This window comes from Oncorhynchus tshawytscha, linkage group LG19 (assembly GCF_018296145.1).
Source record: "Oncorhynchus tshawytscha isolate Ot180627B linkage group LG19, Otsh_v2.0, whole genome shotgun sequence".
Classification (NCBI taxonomy): Eukaryota; Metazoa; Chordata; class Actinopteri; order Salmoniformes; family Salmonidae; genus Oncorhynchus; species Oncorhynchus tshawytscha.
In genome coordinates, this window is record NC_056447.1 from 31326063 (window position 1) to 31352023 (window position 25961).

The 25961-nt window shown below is 46.6% G+C and overlaps 1 protein-coding gene across 1 annotated transcript; it reads left to right on the plus strand.

Moving 5' to 3' along the window:
- ptprq (protein tyrosine phosphatase receptor type Q) lies at nucleotides 1–25659 on the plus strand. The gene is made up of 48 exons (XM_042302019.1): nucleotides 1–614; nucleotides 710–821; nucleotides 1473–1581; nucleotides 1759–1873; nucleotides 5899–5968; nucleotides 6043–6242; nucleotides 6605–6842; nucleotides 7412–7540; nucleotides 7658–7804; nucleotides 8306–8469; nucleotides 8552–9102; nucleotides 9529–9758; nucleotides 9846–10025; nucleotides 10648–10755; nucleotides 10857–11138; nucleotides 11226–11334; nucleotides 11416–11632; nucleotides 12001–12257; nucleotides 12421–12575; nucleotides 12713–12858; nucleotides 13009–13177; nucleotides 13949–14086; nucleotides 14699–14757; nucleotides 14846–15044; nucleotides 15145–15420; nucleotides 15541–15692; nucleotides 15815–15956; nucleotides 16053–16322; nucleotides 16407–16624; nucleotides 16751–16913; nucleotides 17002–17120; nucleotides 17696–17882; nucleotides 17985–18226; nucleotides 19862–19931; nucleotides 20945–21103; nucleotides 21248–21548; nucleotides 21628–21701; nucleotides 21817–21916; nucleotides 22022–22150; nucleotides 23011–23037; nucleotides 23160–23241; nucleotides 23365–23455; nucleotides 23530–23606; nucleotides 24360–24494; nucleotides 24579–24704; nucleotides 24839–25120; nucleotides 25292–25415; nucleotides 25512–25659. Exons 1-48 carry the CDS (start codon nucleotides 558–560, stop codon nucleotides 25547–25549), a joined length of 7725 nt encoding a protein of 2574 aa, XP_042157953.1. The 5' UTR covers nucleotides 1–557; the 3' UTR covers nucleotides 25550–25659.
- The last annotated feature ends 302 nt before the right edge of the window (nucleotides 25660–25961 follow it).

Consider the following 25961-nt stretch of genomic DNA (forward strand, 5'->3'; position numbering starts at 1 on the left):
TCTCCTGCATGGAGTTATGGTGTACACACTGCCCTGCCTCTCTCTGACCTAACCAGCTAACTGCTGACCACTGAATGACTGCTAACGGTGGACTGGGTTACTACCAGACCTGGACTACAACTACTACTGCTGTAGCTAACCTGTTGCTATCATAAGACTGGACTACTACTATTGTAACTTTCCTGCTCTAATTGTTTCTACATTATGGTGGCATGTACTGCCCTGAATATCGTCGAATCTAACCTGCTAACCGTGGCTAACTGTCGCTAACTGTGGACTGGGTTACTACGTTAGGCCTGGACAACGGCTCTAAGATCTAAACTGCTGTAACACTGTGACCTGCTGTAGCTAAATTGCAACATTGGATTGAACAATGGTGCTAAGCCCTCTAACATTGAGCTGACATTGCCTCTTTCTCTCTAACCTGCTGCCTCTGACCAGCAAACAGCTAGCTGGGCTAACAGCTAATTGGGCTTACTGGGCTAACAGCTAACTGGTAACTAGGCTAACTGGTAACTGGGCTAACAGCTAACTGGGATAACTGGGCTAGCTCCAGCATGGCCACCACTCTTCTCCTGATCATCACCTTCTACCTGGGATACACACACTCACAGGTTAGACTGCTCCACACACACACACACATCTACAACCACATACTGTAGTTGTGTTGTGGTTGTGGTCATGTTCTGATCATGTAGTCTCTCCTCAGGCTGACGTATCCAGTCTGAGCCCTCGAACAGTGTTTACGGTCATGGTGACCGCCGCCTCCTCCTCCAACCTCAGCCCACCGGTCAGCCGTATAATCAACACCAACAAGACCGGTGAGATGTGTTACAGCTGAAATGATAGTGGTCTGCTCTGAGGAAACATTGGGTCTGTTCTGCTGCTGCCCTCTGCTGATAATGGCTGATAATGTTTATTATCTCCCACCCTGTGTGTGTGTGCGTTCGGTGTGTAGGTGTGTGTGTGTGTGTGTGTGTGTTTGTATGTGTGTGTAGGTTTATGTGCGTGCGGTGTGTAGGTGTGTGTGTGTGTGTGTGTCTGTAGGTAGGTGTGTGCATGTTTGTGTGTGTGTGTGTGTGTGTGTGGTAACACTAGCCTTGCTAAGTAGAATGAATGATGCTGTAGTGAATGTCAGTGAAATGCCATAGCTCTGAGCATCTATTCACCAGAATAGAGCAAGCTGGTCACACACACCAATAATCCCCCCCCCACACACACACACACACACACACACACACATACAAACAACCAGCTGGTTGACCCAATAGCAAACAACAACAGTATCTTTCACAATGTCTCTCACCATCCTCCCAATTTGTTGACAGGACTTCCTAGTTTTGGCAGCATGTACTGATAAGTATGGATTGGATTCTTTCACATATATCAGATTTTTAGGAGATTTGGGGGAATATGGCCTTAACAGTTCTCGTCTCGTCTCTTCTCATTTCCTCTCCCTCCTTTTCTCCCAGCCCCAACATCCCCTCCCACCAATCTAGAGGGGGAGAGGGTGGGCTCCAATGGGATCCTTCTGTCTTGGACCATGCCCTCTGACTCCCGCATCGACGGTTATGTCATCAGGTAAGGAGCCATATGATGTAGACCCAGATTAAGCCTTCTCCTGGAACACTATTAGGGGAATAACACTATAAGGGGGGGGGATAGGGTGTTGATATTCCACCACTATTTACTTCTAAATAAAGTTGTTTGTATATCATCTGGTGTTTTAAATAAAGTTGTTTCTATTTAATTTAATAGGTACAAAGAGGTGTGTCCATATCCAGACCCCACCTTCAAAGAGGTGACCAAACACCTGGACATCCCTGAGACCCTTCTCAACCTCTTCTTACCAGGGTCTACCTATAACATCAAGGTAACACTCATACAGTAAACATACTGTAAGTAACAGTATCTCTGCTCTCTTTCACACACACATCTAGAAGGTAATCATGCACTGGAGAGGCTATACAGACATGCCTGGTGCCCAAAATGTATGTCATATGTCGCGCAGCAAGAGTTGAGTGGGAACGAATGGATTCTATTCTGTCAGTCAACCTAATGAGCCAGGTAGTTTACACTGGTGGCTAGACGCTTCAGTGATCATTTGAAACGTGTCTGCCGAAGTTGGGACTTGGAGTGTTCAGAATCATTCAGTTTTTATCGGACTACAAAAGCAATAAATGTGCTTTAGCTGTCACCCTGGCCTGATATTAGCTACACTATCTAGCTACTTCCCTCTGAGTTACTGCACGAGAGCAGTGCTTGGAAATCAGGACTCAGGAGCGAGACACCCTGTGTTGTTGAGTTGGCGGCTTGCAGCGCAAACTCTCCCAAATTGAGCAGTATACTGTATTACGGGGACATCCAGATATATACCAATATTACAAGTTATTTCACGTCTAGGCTGCTTTCCTATTCAAAATATTATTAATTGGGATGGAACAAATTGGCCACGTTAGCAAGCGCCAGTGACATGTGATAGCTGCCCGGTTAAGCAAGTGCACTGGTCATTCACACCGGCTTGTCGTTCCAGATGGTGACCAATACTACACGTTTTAACTAGCGCCATCCTTCTAGCCAGCATAAACTAGCTAGCTGGGAAAGGCTCAGGACAGCTGACTGAACCGAATCCATTCCTCTCCACTCTCCTTCTTCTTCTGTGGATTTTATGGCTGACTATAACCCCAAAAGGTGTATTGCCGCCTCCAACTGGACTGGTTGAAAAAACAAGGTAAAAAGACAATTCATACGTGATAGGGAAAACTAACTGTAATGAGATGGATACTTTGTACATCATGCAGGTTTCTCCGAACAAATAGCCTTACCTAAATGGCTCCCAATCAATTCAAAAATGTGCTTTCATGTTAACAAACAACATATTCTAAAAACAAGACAGGTCAAAGTAAAATGGACAATATGGAATGTGGAATGTACAATCACAACTGTCCAGGTGTTTCACCCCACTGTCTTAATCAGTGCATTCATTCATAAAATTCAATTTCAGGCAACACTGTAGGCTACGCCTCAATAAGCATGGACCTGACGCCGGTACCTTTTGGACATCTTTTTTGGTGCAGTCCGGACCGGCCTTGATTTCCACATCCACGGACATTGGTTTTTAGTCCGGTCCGGACAAAATCTGAACCAATCATAGCCAGCAATTTTTGGTCTCGCCAAGGGCAGCAGAATGGCAAGGACTGGCCCTGATCACTCCTCCCAGTCGGATGGTTCCCCACCAATGTCAATGTACTATTGAGCCTTGTGTGTCCCAGTCTCAGCCTTGTGACTACACTTTCCTCCCATCTCTCTCTGCCTGAGAACCTCCCTGCCCCCATCTTTTCCTGGATCTTATACAGCTGTCATCCCTTTCCCTCCCTTTTCCACAACTCTTGCCATTTGTTTTTAACCACTGTTTTTATCAACCCCTTGGCTTCTGCTTTACTGATTTGAAGTTCATCTCAACGTTAGGATGTATAAGAGCCTACTTGGCGATAACATCCACCTCCTCATTCCCCTCTACTCCCACATGGGCTGGTACCGAGGATCATCACAAATACCCCCATCTGTCTCACCCTATACAAGCTCTGCAAACCCTCATTACAACCCTGTCTGCGCCGAGACACAGATTAATTGAATCTTATCAGTGCTGTACAGCAGTGAGAGCAGATGACTACCGTCTGGCCTCACCTCCTCCACCCACTCTGCAGCCAAGAGTATGGCCAGCAACTCCGTTGTGTAAACTGATAAATGATCTGTTGCTCTTTTTCCCACTGTAACCTTAAACTCAGGAACACTAAAAGCTGTACCTGTCCTCCCTGTTTTAGGTCCTCAAGAAAGCATAGTATTGCGTTCTTAAGTGTTCACTTACAACTGAATCTATTCCTTCCTCAACATATCTTACCCTCTCAAGCAACCCTAGATCTATCACTGTCAGAGGGAGCAACCAAGGTGGGAAATGGAGGATGAACCACAGAGGGGCTAAACTCCCTTCCAAACAACCCCATCTCTCTCGCCTTGCCATTGCCTATCCACCCAAAACTTGTAGTCAGATTTTGTTCATGTTCCCAGCACTCAGAGTACCTTTTTTTGTAGGATGTGTTCCAATCAATGCTCATCTGTGCGACATAAGTCATCAATTTCTTCTTCAAGGTTTATTAGCAGACTACTCTCATAAGGTGTATTGCTGCCACCTGCTGTACGAGGTAGTAAAAAAATGATATCCCAAAAAACAAAGCTGTTTTGGATGAACAAATACATACTAATTACCAAAAACACGAACCAAAATTCACTCTACTACCCTGAATTTAAAAAATAATATATAATTTTAAAAAAATGTTTACTCCTTCAGTCAGATTTTAATGTATTTTCAGATCCCTACACAGATTCAGGAACTTGGGAAGGGGGAACCTCGCCATTTAGTGCTCCCCGTAACATTTTGGCTGTCAAGTCCTGAATATCCAGAAATCTATTTGCCGCCTTCACAATGATATCTAGCTTCTTAGATTGTTTTATTCATTTGACTAGTGCAATTCATAACTTGTGCTATAAACGCAACAAAGTCCACCTTCTTCACTGTTCGTGTGTCGGGATCCTTCTCCTGCATGGCATTCACTGCAGACTGTGGGACATCACCTACCATCTCCTCTCTACTACTCACTCCTTCAGCTATTTTCACTGCCTCCACATAGGAGTCCTGCTGGATAGCCCTGATCCTAGCTACTGCGACCTTCGTTTTTACTGGGCACTCTGGGAACTGGAACGTGATTCCCATCACAATTTTACAGAAACAAGCTGTAACACTGCAGCGGCTTCTGTACATACGGTCTCACCGCATATCTCAAATACCCAAGTTTTACATAAGTCAGGAGAATCACTTCATCAAATGAAAGTAAAACTGATAGACTTTGCTCCTTCTTTACGCCTATCATTCAAGTCAAGCTACATGCGTCTACCACTCCTGGCATGTTATCCACAAACCACACAGCCTTTATATCCAACGAGACACCAGCGATGACACCTTTAACCGGTGCCCTACTCTGAAAATCATAGCTTTCCACGTCATATGTCGATATCTTGTGGAGCCACAGAGCTTTTTCTCCTTTTGCACTTTTCTTTCAACATATCGCTCCTGGTTGTTCGGACCGATTCCACTTTTCCCAATTCGTCCTTCACGTCATCAATTTGGGCACCAGGCGTGTCATATAGCCTCTCCCATCAATTACACTTACATCATTCAATAGAAATGTAACGTAAGCATATGGTAGAATGTGTGTTTTAACCATATCTGTCTTTTCATTGTGTGTGTGTGTGTGTGTGTGTGTGTGTGTGTGTGTGTGTGTGTTCTGGGCAGATGCCTCCGGAGGGGAAACTATTCTCTTGATCTGGTTGAATAATTCATTGTGATTAAATGATTTATAACGTAAAAATATCTATGGCCCAGCCATGCTGTTTATTTCCCACAGACTGTTCTGCCAATACGCTGTGTGTGATTATGGTTAATAGTTTTCACTTTAATAAAACTTCACTTTAACCTCACATCTGAAGGAGGGCACTCTCTACAGGGTAGTGCCCTCCCTGTCACTGTGAAGCTGGGGGCTCCTTAAGACTAGAGGAAATAGTGACCCCATCTTGCATCATCATCATCAACCAGCATCATCTGACCTCCAATCCAGAGAGGCCCAACCTTGCTTAGCTTCAAAGACAAGCAAGCAGTAGGCTACAGGGTGCTATGGATGTCCCTGTAGTCAGTGTGTATATCTGCCTGCCTGGTGTTATGTGACTGTTGCATCAATAAACGTCCCTGACCACTGGTAGAGATTAACATGGTGAAGATCTGACGACTTAACCCTGAATTAGTAATGATGATTAATACTCTCTCTCTCCTCTCTCTCTGTCCAGGTTGCAGCAGAAAACTCTGCTGGTATTGGACCCTATAGCAAGTCTCTGTACATCAAAACTGCTGAGGCTCGTAGGTATCCACAAATAACATACAAACACACACACACACACTTACACAAACAGACAACTGTAACCCTTTGTCAGCCCCAGGCCTGGTGACTAACCTGACAGCGTTTGCTGAGAACCACACGTTTGTAGTGGTCACTTGGCTCCTGCCACTCCGCATCAACGGTCTGATCACCAAGTTTGCGGTCAAAGCCAAACACGCTCGTACTGGTCAGACCGTCCGCATACTGGAGCTGGATGCTGAGGACATCATGACCGGAGCGCTACCACACTGCAACGTATGTCTTTCTCTTTCTTTCTCTCTCTCTGTTTGTCTGCTTCTGTCTCTCTCTCTACACAGATACTCTGACCACATCGTTAACAGAAGACTATCTAGATGAGATGAGATTTTTCAACTGGTTTTTAAACGTTCAGAAAATATATTATTGTACAACCAGAACAGTGCTGCAGGCCCCCAGTTTTTCTCTCTCTCTTTCTCTTTCTCTTTCACTCACTCACTCACTCACTCACTCACTCACTCACTCACTCACTCACTCACTCACTCACTCACTCACTCACTCACTCACTCACTCACTCACTCTCTCTCTCTCTCTCTCTCTCTGTCTTTCGTGTACTTAAATGTGTGTTTGTGTGTGTGTAGGATGCAGCAGACATTCTGTCTCGTGGGACCCCCAGTCCGTCAGAGGTGACAGCTCTGACAGCGTCCTCTCCTCCCGTCACCCTGTCAGCCGTCCCGCCCGCCGCCACCTGGGCTGTACCAATATCCGTAGGGGTGGACCAGCTGCGACCTTACACAGCATACGTCTTCGAAGTGTCCGCTTTCACCTCCGACGGAGAGGGACAGGTCGCCTCCACCATGGTCCGCATGCCTGAGTCAGGTACACACCCACACACTCCACCTCTCTCCATCTACATCCCACTGGGCACAGACGTTAGTTCAACGTCTAATTTTCATTTACATTTGGTTGTGTTGTCAGCTATTGTGAATTCAATGTCAGTGGATTTAGGTTAAAAGTTTGGTGAAAAATGCCCTTATGTTGTTGACTTTTTGCAAATCCAATGAGTTTGATTCAATGTCATCGCACAGATTTTGGGGGTTAAAATGATGTGGAAACAACATTGATTCAACCAGTTTTTGCCAATGGGATATCTCTGTCTCGATCTCTCTCTATATCTGTTATTATCTCTCTATCTCTCCATCTCTCTATCTGTTCATCTCTCTCTATCTGTTCCTATCTCTCCATCTCTCTCTATCTGTTCCTATCTCTCCATCTCTCTCTATCTGTTCCTATCTCTCCATCTCTCTCTACCTGTTCCTATCTCTTCATCTCTCTCTATCTGTTCCTATCTCTCCATCACTCTCTATCTGTTCCTATCTCTCCATCTCTCTCTATCTGTTCCTATCTCTTCATCTCTCACCATGTGGATATGTATGTGTGTGATGCAGCCCCAGAGGACCCCCCCCACAACCTGTTGGTATGGAACGTGACGTCTAAGTCGGTCTCCGTCTCCTGGGATCCCCCAACCATCGTTACCGGACGTTTCAGCTACGTTATCTATCTCTACGGCCCCACAGGTAAACACACACATACACATACAGTACATCACTACATTTAAAATACTTGCTGAAGTAAAAACACTGAAGGTCGCAGATCTGACCCGAATGGTGTGTGTGTGTGTGTGTGTGTGTCAGGGTTTATCTATGAGAACAGCACATGGGACCTGAGGTTTGTGTACTCTGGTCTGACACCCTACACACGCTACAGAGTGGCGGTGCGGGCCAAGTCTGCTGGCCTGCTGGGGCCTGAGGCCTTTACTGCTGTACTGACACCTGCTGAGGGTAAGAACACACTCACAAACATGTGTCTTGAGTGATGTGCTCTAGCAGTGTGGTGCCCTTACTCTCCCTATTGGCCAGTGTGGTGACATCTAAACATTCGGCCCTCTAACATTCTGTCTAATACTGTCTGTCTGATATTGTCTAATACTGTCTGTCTGATACTGCCTGTCTGATACTGTCGAATACTGTCTGTCTGATACTGTCTGTCTAATACTGTCTGATACTGTCTGTCTGAAACTGTCTGTCTGACACTGTCTGTCTAATACTGTCTAATACTGTCTGTCTGATACTGTCTGTCTAATACTGTCTAATATGGTCTAATACTGTCTGATACTGTCTGCCTGTGTGTCTGTGTGTCTGTGTGTGTGTGTGTGTGTGTGTGTGTGTGTGTGTGTGTGTGTGTGTGTGTGTGTGTGTGTGTGTGTGTGTGTGTGTGTGTGTGTGTGTGTGTGTGTGTGTGTGTGTGTGTGTGTTTGTGTGTGTGTCTGTCTGTGTGTGTAGCTCCCAGTGCAGTGCAGGCTCTGCAGGCAGTAGCAGTAGACTCTGTGTCGGTGCGTGTGAGTTGGAGAAGTCCTGCCCAGCCCAACGGTCTGATCACACAGTACAGACTCCTGGTTCTTTCTGACAACACACTGCTGCAGGACATCACCCTCACTGGAACACAGGTACCACTCTACCTGTCTGGATTAGTGTGTGTCTGTGTGTGTGTGTGTGTGTGTGTCTCTGATGTTTTCATCTTATCTTTAGGATCTAAATTACACTGATCTCCTTGGTGATGGAACGTTTGCTGCTGTTATCCCTGACCACTCTCTCCGGCGTAAGAGATCAGCTGACAGCCTGACCACCTCCCTACCTGCGTTCACGGTCACCCTCCCCGACCACACGCTCATCACCGGCATGACCAGGACTGCAATCAGCCGCACACACAGCGCTCCAACCAGCCCTAACACTAACTTTGAGCACATCAGCAACACTGACCCTACAGTCACTGAGGGCTCCAGTCTGGCCAGTATGGCCCCTGGGACTGGCCAGACCTCTGACTTTCCAGACTCCACCCCTCTGACCTTTGACCATGTGACTTCAGGGACCTCTTCACTCTCCCTAACCATCTCACCCCCGGCCACACCCCTCCCCTGGCTCACTGCCCACCCACAGCCCAGCCAGCTCACCTCTGGCAAGCCCCACCTCTCTACCCGCTCTGCACCTGCAGCCACTGGACACCTCCAGACACTCCTGACATACCTCTTTACCAGGGCTGCTGCATCCAGCACCCCAGGAAGTACTGCACTCACCACTAACCTTTAACCTTTTAACCGCAAGTTGACGTTTATTGTCATGAATCTTGCCCTGGAGGCAGAACTGAGTGATTTCCGCTAGATGGGCCAACTGCAAAGTCAAAATTGGCTATATTGTGTAAATTCATGAAAACAAAAATGTGCTTTTTGGTCTTAATTTAAGGTTAGGTTTAGGCATTAGGCTTAGCAGTGTTGTTAGGGTTAGGTTTAAAATCAGGTTTATTTGGTATTTTATTAGGATCACCATTGTCTGTTGCAATTGCAGCAGCTACTCTTCCTGGGGTCCAACACAAAACATGAACCATGACATAATACAGAACATCAATAGATAAGAACTGCTCAAGGACAGAACTAGTGACCACTCTGCAGAGCTGCCTCCAGTACATGAGTCATAACACTTTAAACATTTAAGACTAGTTGATGAATGAGGTGTGTTACCACTGCTCTCTACAGTCTGTCCTTTACACCGTGTGTGTGTGTGTGTGTGTGTGTTCCAGGAGTGTATGTGAGGGACAAGGTCATAGACATGCAGGCTAAGGAGCTGTCTTACCTAGTCTCTGGTCTCAGTCCCTTCACTGACTACACCTTCACTGTTACCGCGGCTACTACTATTGGAGAGGGACCTGCAACACGCGTCACTGAGAAGACTCGCGAACAGGGTACACACAGATATATATTTATACACAGTTTTGTAATAATGTCATTGTTTGTTTATTGTTGTTGTTTATTGTTGTGCGTTGTTGTAGTTCCTAGCTCAGTGGTAGGAGTGTCCTATCAGAATGTTAGCTCCACCTCTATCCTGGTCAGCTGGACTCTGCCCCTCAACCCCAATGGACGAATCACACACTACACTCTCTACGGACTCAACCTACACAGCAACCGGGCCCTGCAGAGAATTACACACAACACCAGCATACTGCTCACAGGTAACACACACACACAAACAAACACATACCGTATGTACACATATACACACATGGTCCAAGTCTGGTTCAAGCCTGTAAAGATGTATTGGTATTAGGCTGCTTGTTGTGTGTTTCAGGGCTGGAGAAGTATACAGGTTATAAACTGCTTGCTGTGTGTTTCAGGGCTGGAGAAGTATACATGTTATAAACTGCTTGCTGTGTGTTTCAGGGCTGGAGAAGTATACAGGTTATAAACTGCTTGCTGTGTGTTTCAGGGCTGGAGAAGTATACAGGTTATAAACTGCTTGCTGTGTGTTTCAGGGCGGGAGAAGTATACAGGTTATAAACTGCTTGCTGTGTGTTTCAGGGCTGGAGCAGTATACAGGTTATAAACTGCTTGCTGTGTGTTTCAGGGCTGGAAAAGTATACAGGTTATAAACTGCTTGCTGTGTGTTTCAGGGCTGGAAAAGTATACAGGTTATAAACTGCTTGCTGTGTGTTTCAGGGCTGGAGAAGTATACAGGTTATAAACTGCTTGCTGTGTGTTTCAGGGCTGGAGAAGTATACAGGTTATAAACTGCTTGCCGTGTGTTTCAGGGCTGGAGAAGTATACAGGTTATAAACTGCTTGCTGTGTGTTTCAGGGCTGGAGAAGTATACAGGTTATAAATTGCGAGTGGCTGCATCTACTGCTGTAGGAGAGAGCTCTCTGTCTGACCTAGACGATATTTTCGCTGTCACACCTGAGGATGGTACATACCACACACACACACATACACACACACACACCTCTGTCATTGTGTGGGTTTAATGATAGAAAGTCCAGTCTTACCCCTCTCTATCTCTCTCTCAGAACCTGACACCCCGCCTGTAGGGTTAACAGTGGTAGACACTTCTCCCTCCACCACCACCCTCTCTTGGTCGCCCCCGGAGAGAGCCAATGGGGTGATCCAACAGTATGAGGTTCTGTACGAGAACCAATCGTATGTGGCAGTGTTGAACAGCTCTGTCCCCAGAGTGACTCTGACAGGGCTAAGGCCGTTTTCATACTATAATGTCTCTGTCAGAGCATACACACGCATTGGACACGGGAACCACACCTCAGACACACTCACTATGCTGTCTGGGGAGGACGGTGAGTCTACACACACACACACAAACACACACTAGACACATGCACACACTAACGCCTCATGTTGAAGTGTGTGTGTCTCCTCTCTAGTCCCGGGTAGTCCTTCCTACGGCCTGTCCTACGTGTCTGTCAGTTCCAATGAGGTGAACGTGACATGGGAGCACCCCCTGGTGCCCAACGGAGTTATCACACACTACAGGTACATCTCTGCTTAGCTTCTATATTTGAACTGTCTCGTGATGACTAAATGCACTTTAAATGGACTTGATTTGATTTACAGCCTTGAGCTGCGAAACTCCTCCCACTTCCTCAACCTGACCACACCCATCAACCACGCCCAGATCACACACCTGAGGAAGTTTGCACAATACACTCTGGTGGTGAAGGCACACACACGTATTGGCTCCGGAAACCACAGCAGTGACCCTCTCAACATTACCACTCTGGAGGACGGTGAGAGCCTCTCAAACATCACACACACACACACACACACAGTAAACCCCTAAACATCACCCCAACAGAGGGAGGGACCCTGGGGTGAGAGGGGGAGGGGGACCATGGTTAGAGTCATTATATTTCAGGTGGCTGCATTGTGGACCATGTTGTTAACGTGACCGGAGACTCTGGACCACAGAAGGTTCATCATTACCTCTTCTTCTCATCTCACTACTGTGAGGTCACTTCCTCTCTCGGTTTCAGGTTCTCCTGACACTCTGACATCACAGGGGGTATCACAGAGATATCCAACAGGCCCAGAACCATGCTATTAACCAATCAGCTCCACTTCACAGGGCTGTACTTTACAGATGATTAACCAATCAGCTTCTCTTCACAGGGCTGTACTTACAGATGATTAACCAATCAGCTTCTCTTCACAGGGCTGTACTTACAGATGAGACAGAATGCAGACAGACCTTCCTTCTTCCAGTCCATTTCCCCAAGGTGGTGTGGTTTTCAGTGTGTCTGTGTTTTGGTTCTAATCAATGGTAAGTTTGTTTCAGAACCAGACACTCCCCCCCAGTTTCTGCTAGCCAGGACATTTTCAGACTACGAGGTACAATTGTCATGGGAACCACCGAAAGAGGCCAACTCTGAGATCCTCTACTACATAGTCAGAGTCTGGTGAGTTTTTTATTTCATTATTGATCAATAGTTTGAATCCTACTGCTGATGTGATGTTGAAAAAGATGTTGAGGGATGAGGCATTCTGATTGAAGGAGCAGTTACAGCTAGCTCCAACATGGTCTCTCTCTTCTTCATCCTCCTTCCTTCTCTCTTCTCTAAGGAATGAGTCGTCTGAGGTGTGGCAGAACGTGACAGATACAGCTGTGGTTATCAGTGTTGACTCAGAGAGTCTCTACAATGCCTCTATCTCCAGCTGGACACGCCTGGGGGACGGGGGAGTCCTTATATACATCAGCTTCAGTACTATTGACACAGGTGTACACACACAGACACAGACAGACAGAGAGAGTTAGTTCCTTAACTTTTGAAAATCTTGTAGTCCAAACTGAGCAATGCTCCAGGCCTTCAATTCATCTTTATTGAACACACACTCTTGCAATTCTCTTCCACAGTGCCGTTTGACCCTCCCCAGAATGTGTCGTTGGTGAACCTGACCTCTTCCTCGGTGACCATGCTCTGGCAACCTCCCACTCAGCCAAATGGAATACTCCTGCACTACACTCTGTACTACTCAGACAATACCACGGTCACAGAACAGGTGAGTTTTACAGCACCACAGTGTATACTACACAGACAATAAAGCTGTTATAAAGCAGGTGAGTAACACACACACGCACATTGTACACTTGGGTAAAAGTGTGTTATGTTCTACTTTAAGGGCATTGTCTCTCTCTTCCCTCTCCCCTAGCATATCCCAGTGTCAGAGCTGGACCCTGTCTCCCCGGGGGAGGACCTGTCCTACCGTTTGTCTGGCCTGAGAGGAGGACAGAACTACAGCCTCTGGCTGACCTCCAGCACCCTGCAGGGGGATGGGGGGGTCCATACTGATCCCTTAAACCTACTCACCCCAGAGGATGGTCAGTCATACACACACACACACACACACACACACACACACACACACACACACAGAGAGAGAGTCTGCACTGTTTTTTCCAACCTCTTTTTGAACTTACTAAAATCACGGAAAAACTCTGAGATTGAAGTGTAACTTTCAGCTGGCTAGTGAATGGAGGTAATTATGTCAGTCTGACAAACTGGCCCTTTTTGTCCCTCCGAGGCCTCCGTACCTCAGACAACCAGTTTGTGTCTCCTTTTACTGAACCTGGTGGAAGTTTAGTCTTTAACATCTTGGACATCTGATCATATCTTGTTGTCCAAACGGAGCAATGCTACAGGCCTCCATGTATTTAGTAAACAGATCTTGGCATCAATCCTTCAACGCTATCAACATAGACATCCTGTATAGTTCTGTCAGTAGGTCATTATTCTCTCAGTGTTAGTAGTTGATAGTGTTGAGAAGTGATCAGTCATCTGTTAATGTTGTCTGTAGCTTCAGGTGCAGATGAATCACTGTTGAAATGCAGCACCTGGATTATAAGAAGAAGTAGCAATGTCCATGTCAAATAGATAATACAGATAAAATGTCTGATATTATTCATCTGGATTAGAAAACATAGCTAGCTAGTCAGGTATTGTTCATGTTTTGATCTCTTTGTTTTTATGTGATTTTGGGAAAAATGGCGTAGACAGACTGCAGCGTTCATCTGCCATATAATAGTACCTGACTCCTGTTTCTGTCTGATGATGTCTCTGATACTGACTATGTCTCTGCCTCTGTGCTCCAGCCACCGGACCTCCAGCCCACCCTGCCTGTCCTGCCCTGCCAAGCCCAGCAGGGCTCACTGCCCTGGGCTCAGACACCCACACACCGCCCTCTCTCCTCCACCCATCCATCCACATTACCAGCCTCTCAATCTGCCTTCACTGAGGTCTCCCCTCCCTCCTTGTTTCCTCCATCTCCACTTCTCTTATTCTCTCCATCCCTGTTTCCCGAGGTGTGCACATGCTCAGTTTGCTCTCTCAATATGGTCAGACTCAGTGACCGGAGCTTAGAGGATAGACACCAGAAAAGGGTGTAGCCAGGATGAGTATCTGCTGTTCAAAGTGTCTTTCTTCAAACTTCCTCGACTTGAAGTTTTTCAAAACAAAGTTTCTCGATATAACTTTTCTAAAAACAAAGTTTCTCTGGTCAAATGTTTGTTTTCTTTTCACACTGAGGTTCTCCCTGTTGATCATGGGGTGATGATCCTGATGATGATGATGATGATGAAGTGCTGTTTTGTGTGTGTCTCTCTGTCCCTGGGGTGGCTCAAGTGTTTGATTTCTTAATGATATTGTTGATTTGGGTGGAGATGTATTACATGTATATACAGCATCCATCAACATACTGTAGCTTGAAGTGTTTTAGCAATGACACCCTGTTTGCTATGTAATGCATCTTGACCCATCATTTCGGACGCAGTCCTAGTATTCAGTGATATAAATGATGCATAGTAGTTCAGTCAGTCATACTAACTCCTCGTCTCCCCCCACAGTGCCCAGTGATCCGGTCCACAACCTCAGTGCTCAGATCTTCAGTTCTACGGCCATCATTGTAAGCTGGGACCCCCCTATGGAACCCAACGGACGCCCCTTCTACCTGCTCACCCTGCAGGAGGCTGGACTCCCCTTACCACTGAACCCCTGAACCCCCTAAACCCAACAGCAACCCCCGGACCCCCGCTGTCAACAATACCATCACCAAGATAACCAATGACAACGTCTTCCTGTTTACCAAACTCAGGAAGTACTATCCCTACGTCTTCACTGTTACCCCGGCAACCAGTGCCGGCCCTGCCCACAACCACACCAGCCTGCTGCACGTAAGGACCGATGATGATAGTGAGTCTTCTTACATACTCTCACACACACACACATAAAATGCACACGCATATTTTAAACTCATACACTCACATACTATTAACTCACCCACTCCCTCCAGTACCCAGTTCAGCTCCAGTGCTGGTGTCCAGTAGGAACCTGTCGTCCTCCTCAGTGTCTGTGGTGTGGCAGCGCCCCCTGGAGACCAACGGAGAGATAACTGACTATTCCCTCACCCTGTTCGGCCCTGGAGGCTCCAACACCACACACACCCCCAACACCACCCTCACACTCACACTGCTGCTGCCCTACACAGCCTACAACCTCTCTATCACCGCAGCCACCCGCAAGGGCTCCGGACCCCCGCTACTACTGATGCTGCACACAGACGAAGCAGGTCATCTTTAACCTCTCACCTTTATCTCCTATTAATCTCTAACCTACCATAACCCCTCCAACTGCTGCCGCTGAACACAGACGAAGGCCAGTAATGTACTCTAACATTGTGTTCCACCAGGTCCGATGTCTCCTCCCCGGAACCTGTCTCTGTATAACCACACAGCCTTCTCTGTGTGGCTGACCTGGGAACCCTCTCTGGAACCCAACGGTGTGGTCACACACTACGGCTTCAGGATCCTGGAGAACAACACAAACACACTCACTTACCAGGTACTGCACACACACACACACACACACACATTAAATATGTCAAACTGGAGTCCTGTAACTTTGCTATGTTCTGTCTATAAGATTTCCTGATTTCTCTCTCTCTTCCTCCTCCTCTCTGTCAGAACTCTACAGGTCCGTGGACAGAAGGACAGCTGAGTGGGATCCGGCCTCACAGCTCCTATGAGATCAGTGTGTTTAGCTACACCAGAGTGGGTCATGGAGATCAGTACAGCACTCCTGTGTCCTTCACAACCAATGAATCAGGTTTGTGTGTGAGGTTGTGGAACTAGAAATCAAGTGCCATATGCATGTGAAAGTGGTTAATAACCCTTGTGTTAACCCTGTGTCTCCTGGTTCCAGTGTCAGAGGTGGTGGGTAACCTGTCCTGCTCTGGTCTGGGCTGGGACTCTGTGTTTCTACACTGGGAGCCTCCAGCCAACCCCAATGGACTCATCCTGTACTACCAGGTGGACACACGCTCACAGGCATACATACACCAGGCTTACACAAACCATTACACGGTCAGCGGGCTGGCGCCGGACACAGAATTCACACTCACCGTGACGGCTGTCAACTCTGCCGGCCCAGGAGACCAGGTCAACTGTACTGCCTACACACACCCCGAGTCAGGTACACACACACACACACACACAGACTTCACCAGGAGACCAGATGAACTGTACCACCTCAACCCACCTTTATATCCCCCTGCAGTTCCTGGTGTCCCTCGCTTCCTGAGTGTGTCAGAGGCCACAGCCACCAGTGTAACGCTCCAATGGGCTCCTCCCCTCTCTGCTCCGGGCATGCTCACTGAGTACCGCATCACCGTGCAGCTGCTGTCACCCGACTGCCAGTCTGACACACCCCTAGCTGAGGCCACACCCCTGCCAGAGCCGACCGCTGCCCTGGCTCCAGGCTGCGTCCATCAGGATGTATGTTTACCTGGATATCTCTGTTGTTGTGTCGTACATACAGTATGTCTACATGAATAGGCTGTATGACACAAAATGAAATCCTAACATTGAACTCAACATCATCCTCATGATGTTCCTGGTCAGGTGTTGGTGTCAGTGAATGGTTCTGATGGTGGTGAGGGCAACAGGAGCATCACTCTACAGTCTCTGGCCAAGTACCGCCTCTACCGCTTCAGAATCACAGCCCTTACGAATGCTGGGCCAGGAGAACACACACCCTGGAAATACACACATACACTGGCTGGGAGTAAGTACCCACATGCACACATACATACAACAGATGTACCCACACACCCAGGCAGTATGTGTATATTTATACCTGTCTCTCCTCTCAGACCCTGATGCCCCTCCCAGTGACCTGTCAGTGACCATGTCCTCCAACAGCCTCCGTATCCAATGGCAACTCCCAGATGTGATCACCGGCCCCACCTCCTACCTCGTAGATGTCCTCTCTGTGAGTACACAAAACACACACAAATAATAACATGAAAATGGTTCTTGCTACTGTTGAATTCTAAACTTTGAACATTGAGATATTAAAGACATGATAGATTAGACACATAGTATATAAAGGAGTGAGATCTGTAGAAAGACAGAGTGTCTGTGGAATATGCTGGGTGGATGGGAGGAGATCACAGGATTGCTATAGGGGAGCGGAAAGACATCTGTGGAATATGCTGGGTGGATGGGAGGAGATCACAGGATTGCTATAGGGGAGTGGAAGGACATCTGTGGATTAGGCTGAGGGGTTGAGGTCAGGAGGTCAGGTCAGATCCCCTGAAGGGAGTAATAAGGGTTTATTATCCTGTTACCCATTTCCTGTGAAACCATAAGATGTAAGGATTGGAGAGAAGGAGTGTCCCAAGTGGGGTATACATACGTGTGATGGTGAGATGTTTTGCTGTCTGAATACAGCTGTACAGAACCTTTGGGAAGAATTAAACTTGGTTAAGCTTCTCTAGTGTCCGTGAGTTATTTAGATCTGTAAAATAAGAACCTAACACTACTATATGTTGTGTCGTTGTTCAGCTGGATAGCGAGGGGTTAAACCAGTCTGTGGTACGCAGTCCAGAGGAGCTGAGGATTGTAGTTGTGTCAAACCTGACTGCGTTCACTCGCTACTCTGTGACCGTGACCGCCTTCACTGGATCACTGGAGAACGCACGGCGGGACGGACAGGCCACTGAGCCCACTGTCATCAGAACAATGGAGGAAGGTGAGGAACACACAGATCCAGTAATACAGTAGCTACTTTATTAAACTGGGAAGTAGTTCATCTCTCTCTCCTCCGTCCATCCTTTTCCCCTCCTCCTTCCAGAGCCCAGGGATCCTCCTAAGAATGTGACCCTGCAGGTGATTCCGGAGGAAGTGACCCGTGTGTTTGTGACCTTTGCCCCCCCTGAGGAACCCAATGGGAACATAAGTTCCTACACGGTGCTTGTCTACCGCCAGGGCCAGCTAGAGATGACCATTAACCACCTCAATGTGGTCAAAAACAAGAACCGCACCCTGACCGCAGTCATCGACGGGCTGAAGGGAGGCTACAACTATAGTATACGGGTGAGGATCACACACACACAGGTCACAGCTACACAGACACACACACACACACACACACAGGTCACAACTACACACACACACAGGTCACAACTACATACACACACACAGGTCACAGCTACACAGACACACACCCACACACACACAGGTCACAACTACACACACACACAGGTCACAACTACACACACACACAGGTCACAGCTACACAGACACACACACACACACAGGTCACAACTACACACACACACAGGTCACAACTACATACACGCACACACACACGGGTCACAACTACACACACAGGACTCAACTACACACACCCACACACAGGTCACAACTACACACACAGGGCACACACACACACAACTACACACACACACACAGGTCACAACTAGACATGCACACAGGTCACAACTACACACACACACACACACACACGGGTCACAACTACATACACACACAGGTCATAACTACACACACAGGGCACATACACACACAACTACACACACAGGTCACAACTAGACACACACACAGGTCACAACTACACACACACATACACACATGATTCAACTACACACACACACACACATGACTCAACTACACACACACACAGGACTCAACAACACACACAGGACTCAACTACACACACACAGGACTCAACTACACACACATAGGTCACAACTACACACACACACACACACACAGGACTCAACTACACACACACAGGAATCAACTACACACACAAGTCACAACTACACACACAAGTCACAACTACACACACACAGGTCACAACTATAATATACGGGCGAGGAACACACACACTGTCACAAAACACTCTCTCAATTCAATTCAATTCAAGGGACTTCATTGGCATGGAAAACACATGTTTACATTGCCAAAGTAATTGAAATGGATTAACTAAAGTGAAATAAACAATAAAAAGGGAACAGTAAATATTTCATATTATATCATTTTATGTCTGTATACAGTGTTGTAGCGCTGTGCAAATAGTTAAAGTACAAAAGGGAAAAATAAATAAATGTGGGTTGTATTTACAATGGTGTTTGTTCTTCACTGGTTGCCCTTTTCTTGTGGCAACAGGTCACAAATATTGCTGCTGTGATGCACACTAGTATTTCACCCAGTAGATATGGGAGTTTATCAAAATTGGATTTGTTTTCAAATTATTTGTGGATCTGTGTAATCTGAAGGAAATACGTGTCTCCAATATGGTCATACATTTGGCAGGAGGTTAGGAAGTGCAGCTCAGTTTCCACCTCATTTTGTGGGCAGTGTGTACATAGCCTGTCTTCTCTTGAGAGCCATGTCTTCCTATGGTGGTCTCTCTCAATAGCAAGGCTATGCTCACTGAGTCTGTACATAGCCTGTCTTCTCTTGAGAGCCAGGTCTGCCTATGGTGGTCTCTCTCAATAGCAAGGCTATGCTCACTGAGTCTGTACATAGCCTGTCTTCTCTTGAGAGCCAGGTCTGCCTATGGTGGTCTCTCTCAATAGCAAGGCTATGCTCACCGAGACTGTACATTAGTCGAAGCTGTCCTTAATTCTGGGTCAGTCACAGTGGTCAGGTATTCTGCCACTCTGTATTGTCTGTTTAGGGCCAAATAGTTTCTCTCTCTCTCAGATTGCAGCAGTAAACGGAGCAGGTTTAAGCCCCCCCAGCTCAGAGGTTCGGATCACTACTGGAATCATAGGTACAGTGCTACATTTACACTACATAAGGGTGATTACTCATGAAACCAGGACAAAAAAAAGAAAATGATCTGGAAATCTAATCCATAGAATGTTCCTTTGGAGGAAGGACTTGAGTTCATGTTAATATCGGGAATGTTTACAAATTGGATCCTAGCACTAAAAGTAGCAGACATCCCCCTTTGGAACTGTAGAGTATATATTGTTTGAGAATAAACAGAAATACACCGTGGAAGTGGGAAGTTTACTTGCACTTAAGTTGGAGTCATTAAATCTTGTTTTTCAACCACTCCACAAATTTCTTGTGGACACAAGTAATTTTTCCAACAATTGTTTACAGACAGATTATTTCACTTATAATTCACTGTATCACAATTCCACTGGGTCAGAAGTTACATACACTATGTTGACTGTGCCTTTAAACAGCTTCTGATATGCTAATTGACATAATTTGAGTCAATTGGAGGTGTACCTGTGGATGTATTTCAAGGCCTACCTTCAAACTCAGTGCCTCTTTGCTTGACATCATGGGAAAATCAAATACATCCACAGGTACACCTCCAATTGAGTCATCAGAAGCTTCTAAATCCATGACATCATTTTCTGGAAATTTCCAAGCTGTTTAAAGGCACAGTCAACTTGGTGTATGTAAACTTCTGACCCACTGAAATTGTGATACAGTGAATTTTAAGTGAAATAATCTGTCTATAAACAATTGTTGTAAAAATGACTTGTCATGCACAAATTATATGTCCTAACCGACTTGCCAAAACTATAGTTTGTTAACAAAAAATGTGTGGAGTGGTTGAAAATGAGTTTTAATGACTCCATCTTAAGTGCATGTAAACTTCCGACTTCCACTGAATATATCAACAATCCTTCCTCCAAAGGACCATTCTAGGGGGGAAATCCTCAAAATCATGGTCTTTTTTAGGAATCGTACAGAATCGTAACCCATTCATAACCCCAACATGACCCCTGCATAACTGCAACGTATGTGTGTGTGTGTGTGTAGCTCCTGCCAAGCCCACCCAGAGACCTCAGGCTGTGCTGGACCGAGGAGGAGTTGCCATGGTAACCTCCAGGAGCATCATTGTTCACATGCCAGCCTGTTTCTACAGCGATGACAACGGACCAATCAGTAGCATCCAGATCATCGTGGCAGAATCTGGGGGTACGACATCACACGCACTAACATGCACAGACACACACATAAACATACAGTACATCTATCAGACAGAAAATATATCCAAAACTAAAATGTTTAGGAGCCGCTGCTTTAGGCCTAGTCTGAGATCTGTCTGTCTCTCTGTCTCAGTGATGGACAGCAGGAACCTAACCAACTGGAAGATCGCATTCCTCTCTCGTCCCGCCCCATACCTGACTGACAATGGCTTCCCGAACCCACTCTGTGTGAGGGACGGCAAAAGCAGGGACACACACACACAAACCAGCAGACACAACAACTCACAGATTAGACACAGAATTGTGAGGGACAGGGTGCTGGACCGTAGAGACCACCAGGAAGACCACTATGTTATCGGAGAGGAGGGCAACTGTCTGACGGAGGAGTACAACACACTCTGTAACGGACCCCTCAAACCAAACACTGTCTACGTGTGAGTATCCACAACACACACATGTAAACACACACACATACAAAGTTTAATACAGTGCATGTCTTTGTCTGTGTTGCAGGTTTAAGTTCCGAGCCACCAACATCCGAGGCCAGTACACAGACTCTGACTACTCTGAGCATATCAGAACCGCAGGTAACCACTCCTCCCCTATTCTTTCCACAAACTCACACATACAGCTCTCCTCTCCAATGCAAAGCAATTCAACAACACCTCTGTCCATCCCCCCTCTCCCCCTTCTGTCTGTCAGTGGATGGGTTGTTGACCAGAGATGAACAGATCATTCTGGGAGTTCTCCTCTCCTTCTTCCTGGCCGTGCTACTCATCATCATCATCTATGCCTCTGTCAGGTAAACTCAATGTTCCTCTGATGGTTCTAGCTGACCAAGGTTTAAACCCAGCCAGCGGTATTCAGGTGTCTCAGAGCTTTTGACATGTCCCTCATCCAATGGCAGGATCCGTCAGCGTCAGAAGGAGGGAGGGACCTATTCTCCCCGGGAGGCGGAGATTATAGAGACCAAGTTTAAACTGGATCAGATGATCGCTGTGGCCGACCTGGAGCTGAAGGAAGAGAAGCTACACCGGTCAGTGTGTGTGTGTGTGTGTGTGTGTGTGCACCTACGGGTGCGTGTCTTTTTCTCACACACACACACACACACACACACACACACACACACACACACACACACACACACACACACACACACACACACTCTATCCCTCTCTATCACTCCATCACAAAGGTTTACCCTCTGTAACATTATGTCCACTCTACCTCTAACACTCTTCCGTCCTACCTGCATGCCTACAGACTGTGCTTGGCTGCTGTTAGCACACACACACACACACACACACACACACACACACACACACATAATCACAATCACACAACCACACACATGGCTGTCTGCCCACTCTCTCACTTTAACCCCTTTAACCCCTCTCTCACACTCTTCTCCAGGTATTCCTCCTTCTTCTTTAGACGGAAGGAGATATTTGTCATCCAGTAAGTTGGTATTACCGATGTAGGATCTTCATTTGATCACTCTTTTGTTGCTGCAAACTTGTAGTGTATTTTAGTTTTAAAAACATTTTTAATTTCCACTTTTACATTTCTGACTTGATTTGCCCTAATGAAAAGTCTATCAACCCCTGCAAAAACGTCCATTAATTATAATCCACGTAATAATTCATTTTCTGTTTCTGCAGGATTATTTTCCTGCCTCAAATTAAGATCCTACATCTGTAGGCAGTGTGTTGTAGCTCTCCATGTGTGTGTTGCTGTGTTGCATTGCAGTGTGTTGTTGTCTCTCTCATTGCTTTAGTTTCATAGTGAAGTGCTGTTATTCATTCAGTGTGTGAGTTTGTAACTGTAGAGTAATGGAAAGTAAGAGTCTGCCGTACTTACAGTGTGACTCACATTGTTCTGTCAACTCTGTTTCAGGCTTCTCAGCTACAGAAAGTCTCTCAAGTAAGTCACCTGATGAGTGTGTACGTTGTGCTATGTGATTGTATTTGCTTGGAAATACTAGTTAGATGTGGATTGCTGCTCTGTGAAGGATTTCTCTTACCCCACCTCTCTCTGTCTCTCAGGCCCATCAATAAGAAGTCTTTTCTGCAGCATGTAGAGGATCTGTGTGCCAACGAGAACGCCAAGTTCCAGGAAGAGTTCGCAGTATGTAACTCTGACCTCTGACCCCTGTGAAAACCTGTGTGTTTGTGTGCGTGCCTGCATGAATGTGTGTGCGCGTTTGTGTGTCTGTGTGTAGTCTGAAAGTGTTAACCCTGTCCTTTCCAGGAGCTACCCAAACTGCTGCACGACCTGGCTACATCAGACGCTGACCTTCCCTGGAACAGATCCACGAACCGCTTCACTAACATCAAACCCTGTATGAGCACACATGCATGCACACACACTAAGCGTAACAAACACACACAGCCTAACACACTCTCTCCTCTACAGACAACAACAACCGTGTTAAGCTGCTGTCTGAACCTGGCTTGCCTGGATCTGATTACATCAACGCTAGCTTCATCTCAGTGAGTCTCACACACACACACACACACACACACACACACACACACACACACACACACACACACACACACACACACACACACACACACACACACACACACACACACACACACACTGTTAAAGGAATTGATTATTGATTTTAAAAATCCCTTAACACACACACACACAGGAAAGAGAACACTCATGCTTTTAGAGAAAATGTCATCACCTCTTGAACCTTGCCTTCTAAACACTCCAACTTTTGTTTACTACAAAACTGGAGACTTGTGGGTTTGATCCCAGGCTGTGTCACAACCGGCTATGAACGGGAGACCCATGGGGCGGCGCACAATTGGCCCAGCGTCGTCCAGGTTAGCGGAGGGTTTGGCCGGCTGGGATTTCCTTGTCTCATCGTGCTCTAGTCACTCCTTGTGGCGGGCCCACTGCCTGCAAGCTGATCAGTTGGACGGTGTTTCCTCCATCACATTGGTGCGACTGGCTTCCGGGTTAAGCAAGCAGTGGGTCAAGAAGCAGTGCGGTTTGGCAGGGTCGTATTTTAGAGAACGCATGGCTCTTGACCTTTGCTTCTCCCGAGTCCGTAGGGGAGGTGCAGCGATGAGACAAGATCGTAACTACCAATTGGATATAATGAAATTGGGGAGAAAAGGGGGTAAAAAATGAAGTAAAAATAACTAAAAATAACTGGAGACTTGCGACTTTGCTCAGTTCTGACTATAAGATTCTCTCTCTTGCTGCATCTCCTTCTCCCTCAATAGGGCTATCTGTGTCCCAGTGAGTTCATAGCGACCCAGGGTCCTCTCCCCGGTACTGTGGCTGACTTCTGGAGGATGATCTGGGAGACTCGCACACAAACCATTGCTATGCTCACACAGTGCTATGAGAAAGGAAGGGTAAGGACCGGACCAAGGTTCTAGTAGGGTCAGGGTTGAATGTCTGTTTAGATCCGCTGTCACCAATTGTGTGTGTGTGTGTAGATCCGGTGTCACCAGTACTGGCCAGAAGATAATAAGCCGGTGACAGTATTTGGGGACATCATCATCACCAAGTTGACAGAGGACATCTATCCTGACTGGACTGTCAGGGCTCTCAAAGTGGAGAGGGTAACACACACACACATAGATACACGAGAACCCCAGAATAACTTAAGTTTAATAATAATAATACGTTTTCACAGTTTCCCTCTTGATAATCAAAACATTGTCCTCCCCCTCTCTCTCTTTCTTTCTCTCCCTAGCATGGGGACTACATGGTGGTTCACCACTTCAACTACACCTCCTGGCCAGAGCATGGTGTACCAGAGTCCAGCACCACACTCATACAGTTTGTTCGAGCCATCAGAGCCAACAGGCATGAGAACACTACTATAGTGGTGCACTGCAGTGCTGGCGTGGGCAGGACAGGAGTGTTTATAGCGCTGGATCACCTGATCCAACACATCAGTGATCACGACTTTGTGGACATCTATGGTCTGGTGGCTGAACTACGCAGTGAGAGGATGTGTATGGTGCAGAACCTGGTGAGAAATATATCTTTATACAACATGTATCATAAAATAATGAAATATTCTGACTGTGATATGGATATGATACCTTATAGTATGATCTAGTTTCCGCCTGTTGTCCTGATGTATTCAAACCTGTAGAGAGCCTGATATAATCTTACCAAGTGTATGCATGCATGTCCCCAGGCCCAGTATATGTTCCTACACCAGAGTACTCTGGACCTGCTGAACAGTAAAGGAAACAGCCAGTCCATCTGGTTCGTTAACTACTCTGCTCTGGAGAAGATGGACTCACTGGACGCTATGGAGGGTGAGCAGACGCACACACACACAAACACACATACGCTAGCAGACACACAAGTCATAAACACACATTTCACATCTCTACTCTTTTGTTCTCTTGCAGGTGATGTTGAACTGGAATGGGAGGAGACTACGATGTAAAGGCTGAGAACTTCTCAGTCAACTTCACACCTGATAAACACACCTATTCCTGAGTCATGGGGCCAAATCCTGGACATACTGACTGTTTGTCAGATGGATTGGTCAACCAGGGAGGGAGGGAGGGAGGGAGGGAGGGAGGGAGGGAGGGAGGGAGGGAGGGAGGGAGGGAGAGAGGGAGGGGTTGCCCTTTTCTGTCAGGAGAGTCAAAAGCACCCAACAGAACCTTGGTGGTTCCCTGGCCTGAATCAACACACCATTACAACCCTCTTGGAGCCCTGCATCTGTTCTATGTCCTCAGGCAGAACAGAAAGAGTGGGAGATACATGTGTATATATATAGTAGTAGGGCTGTCAGAGTTAACCAGTTAACTCAAGTTCACTATTTGTCATTTTAGTGCACACATTTTTTTGTT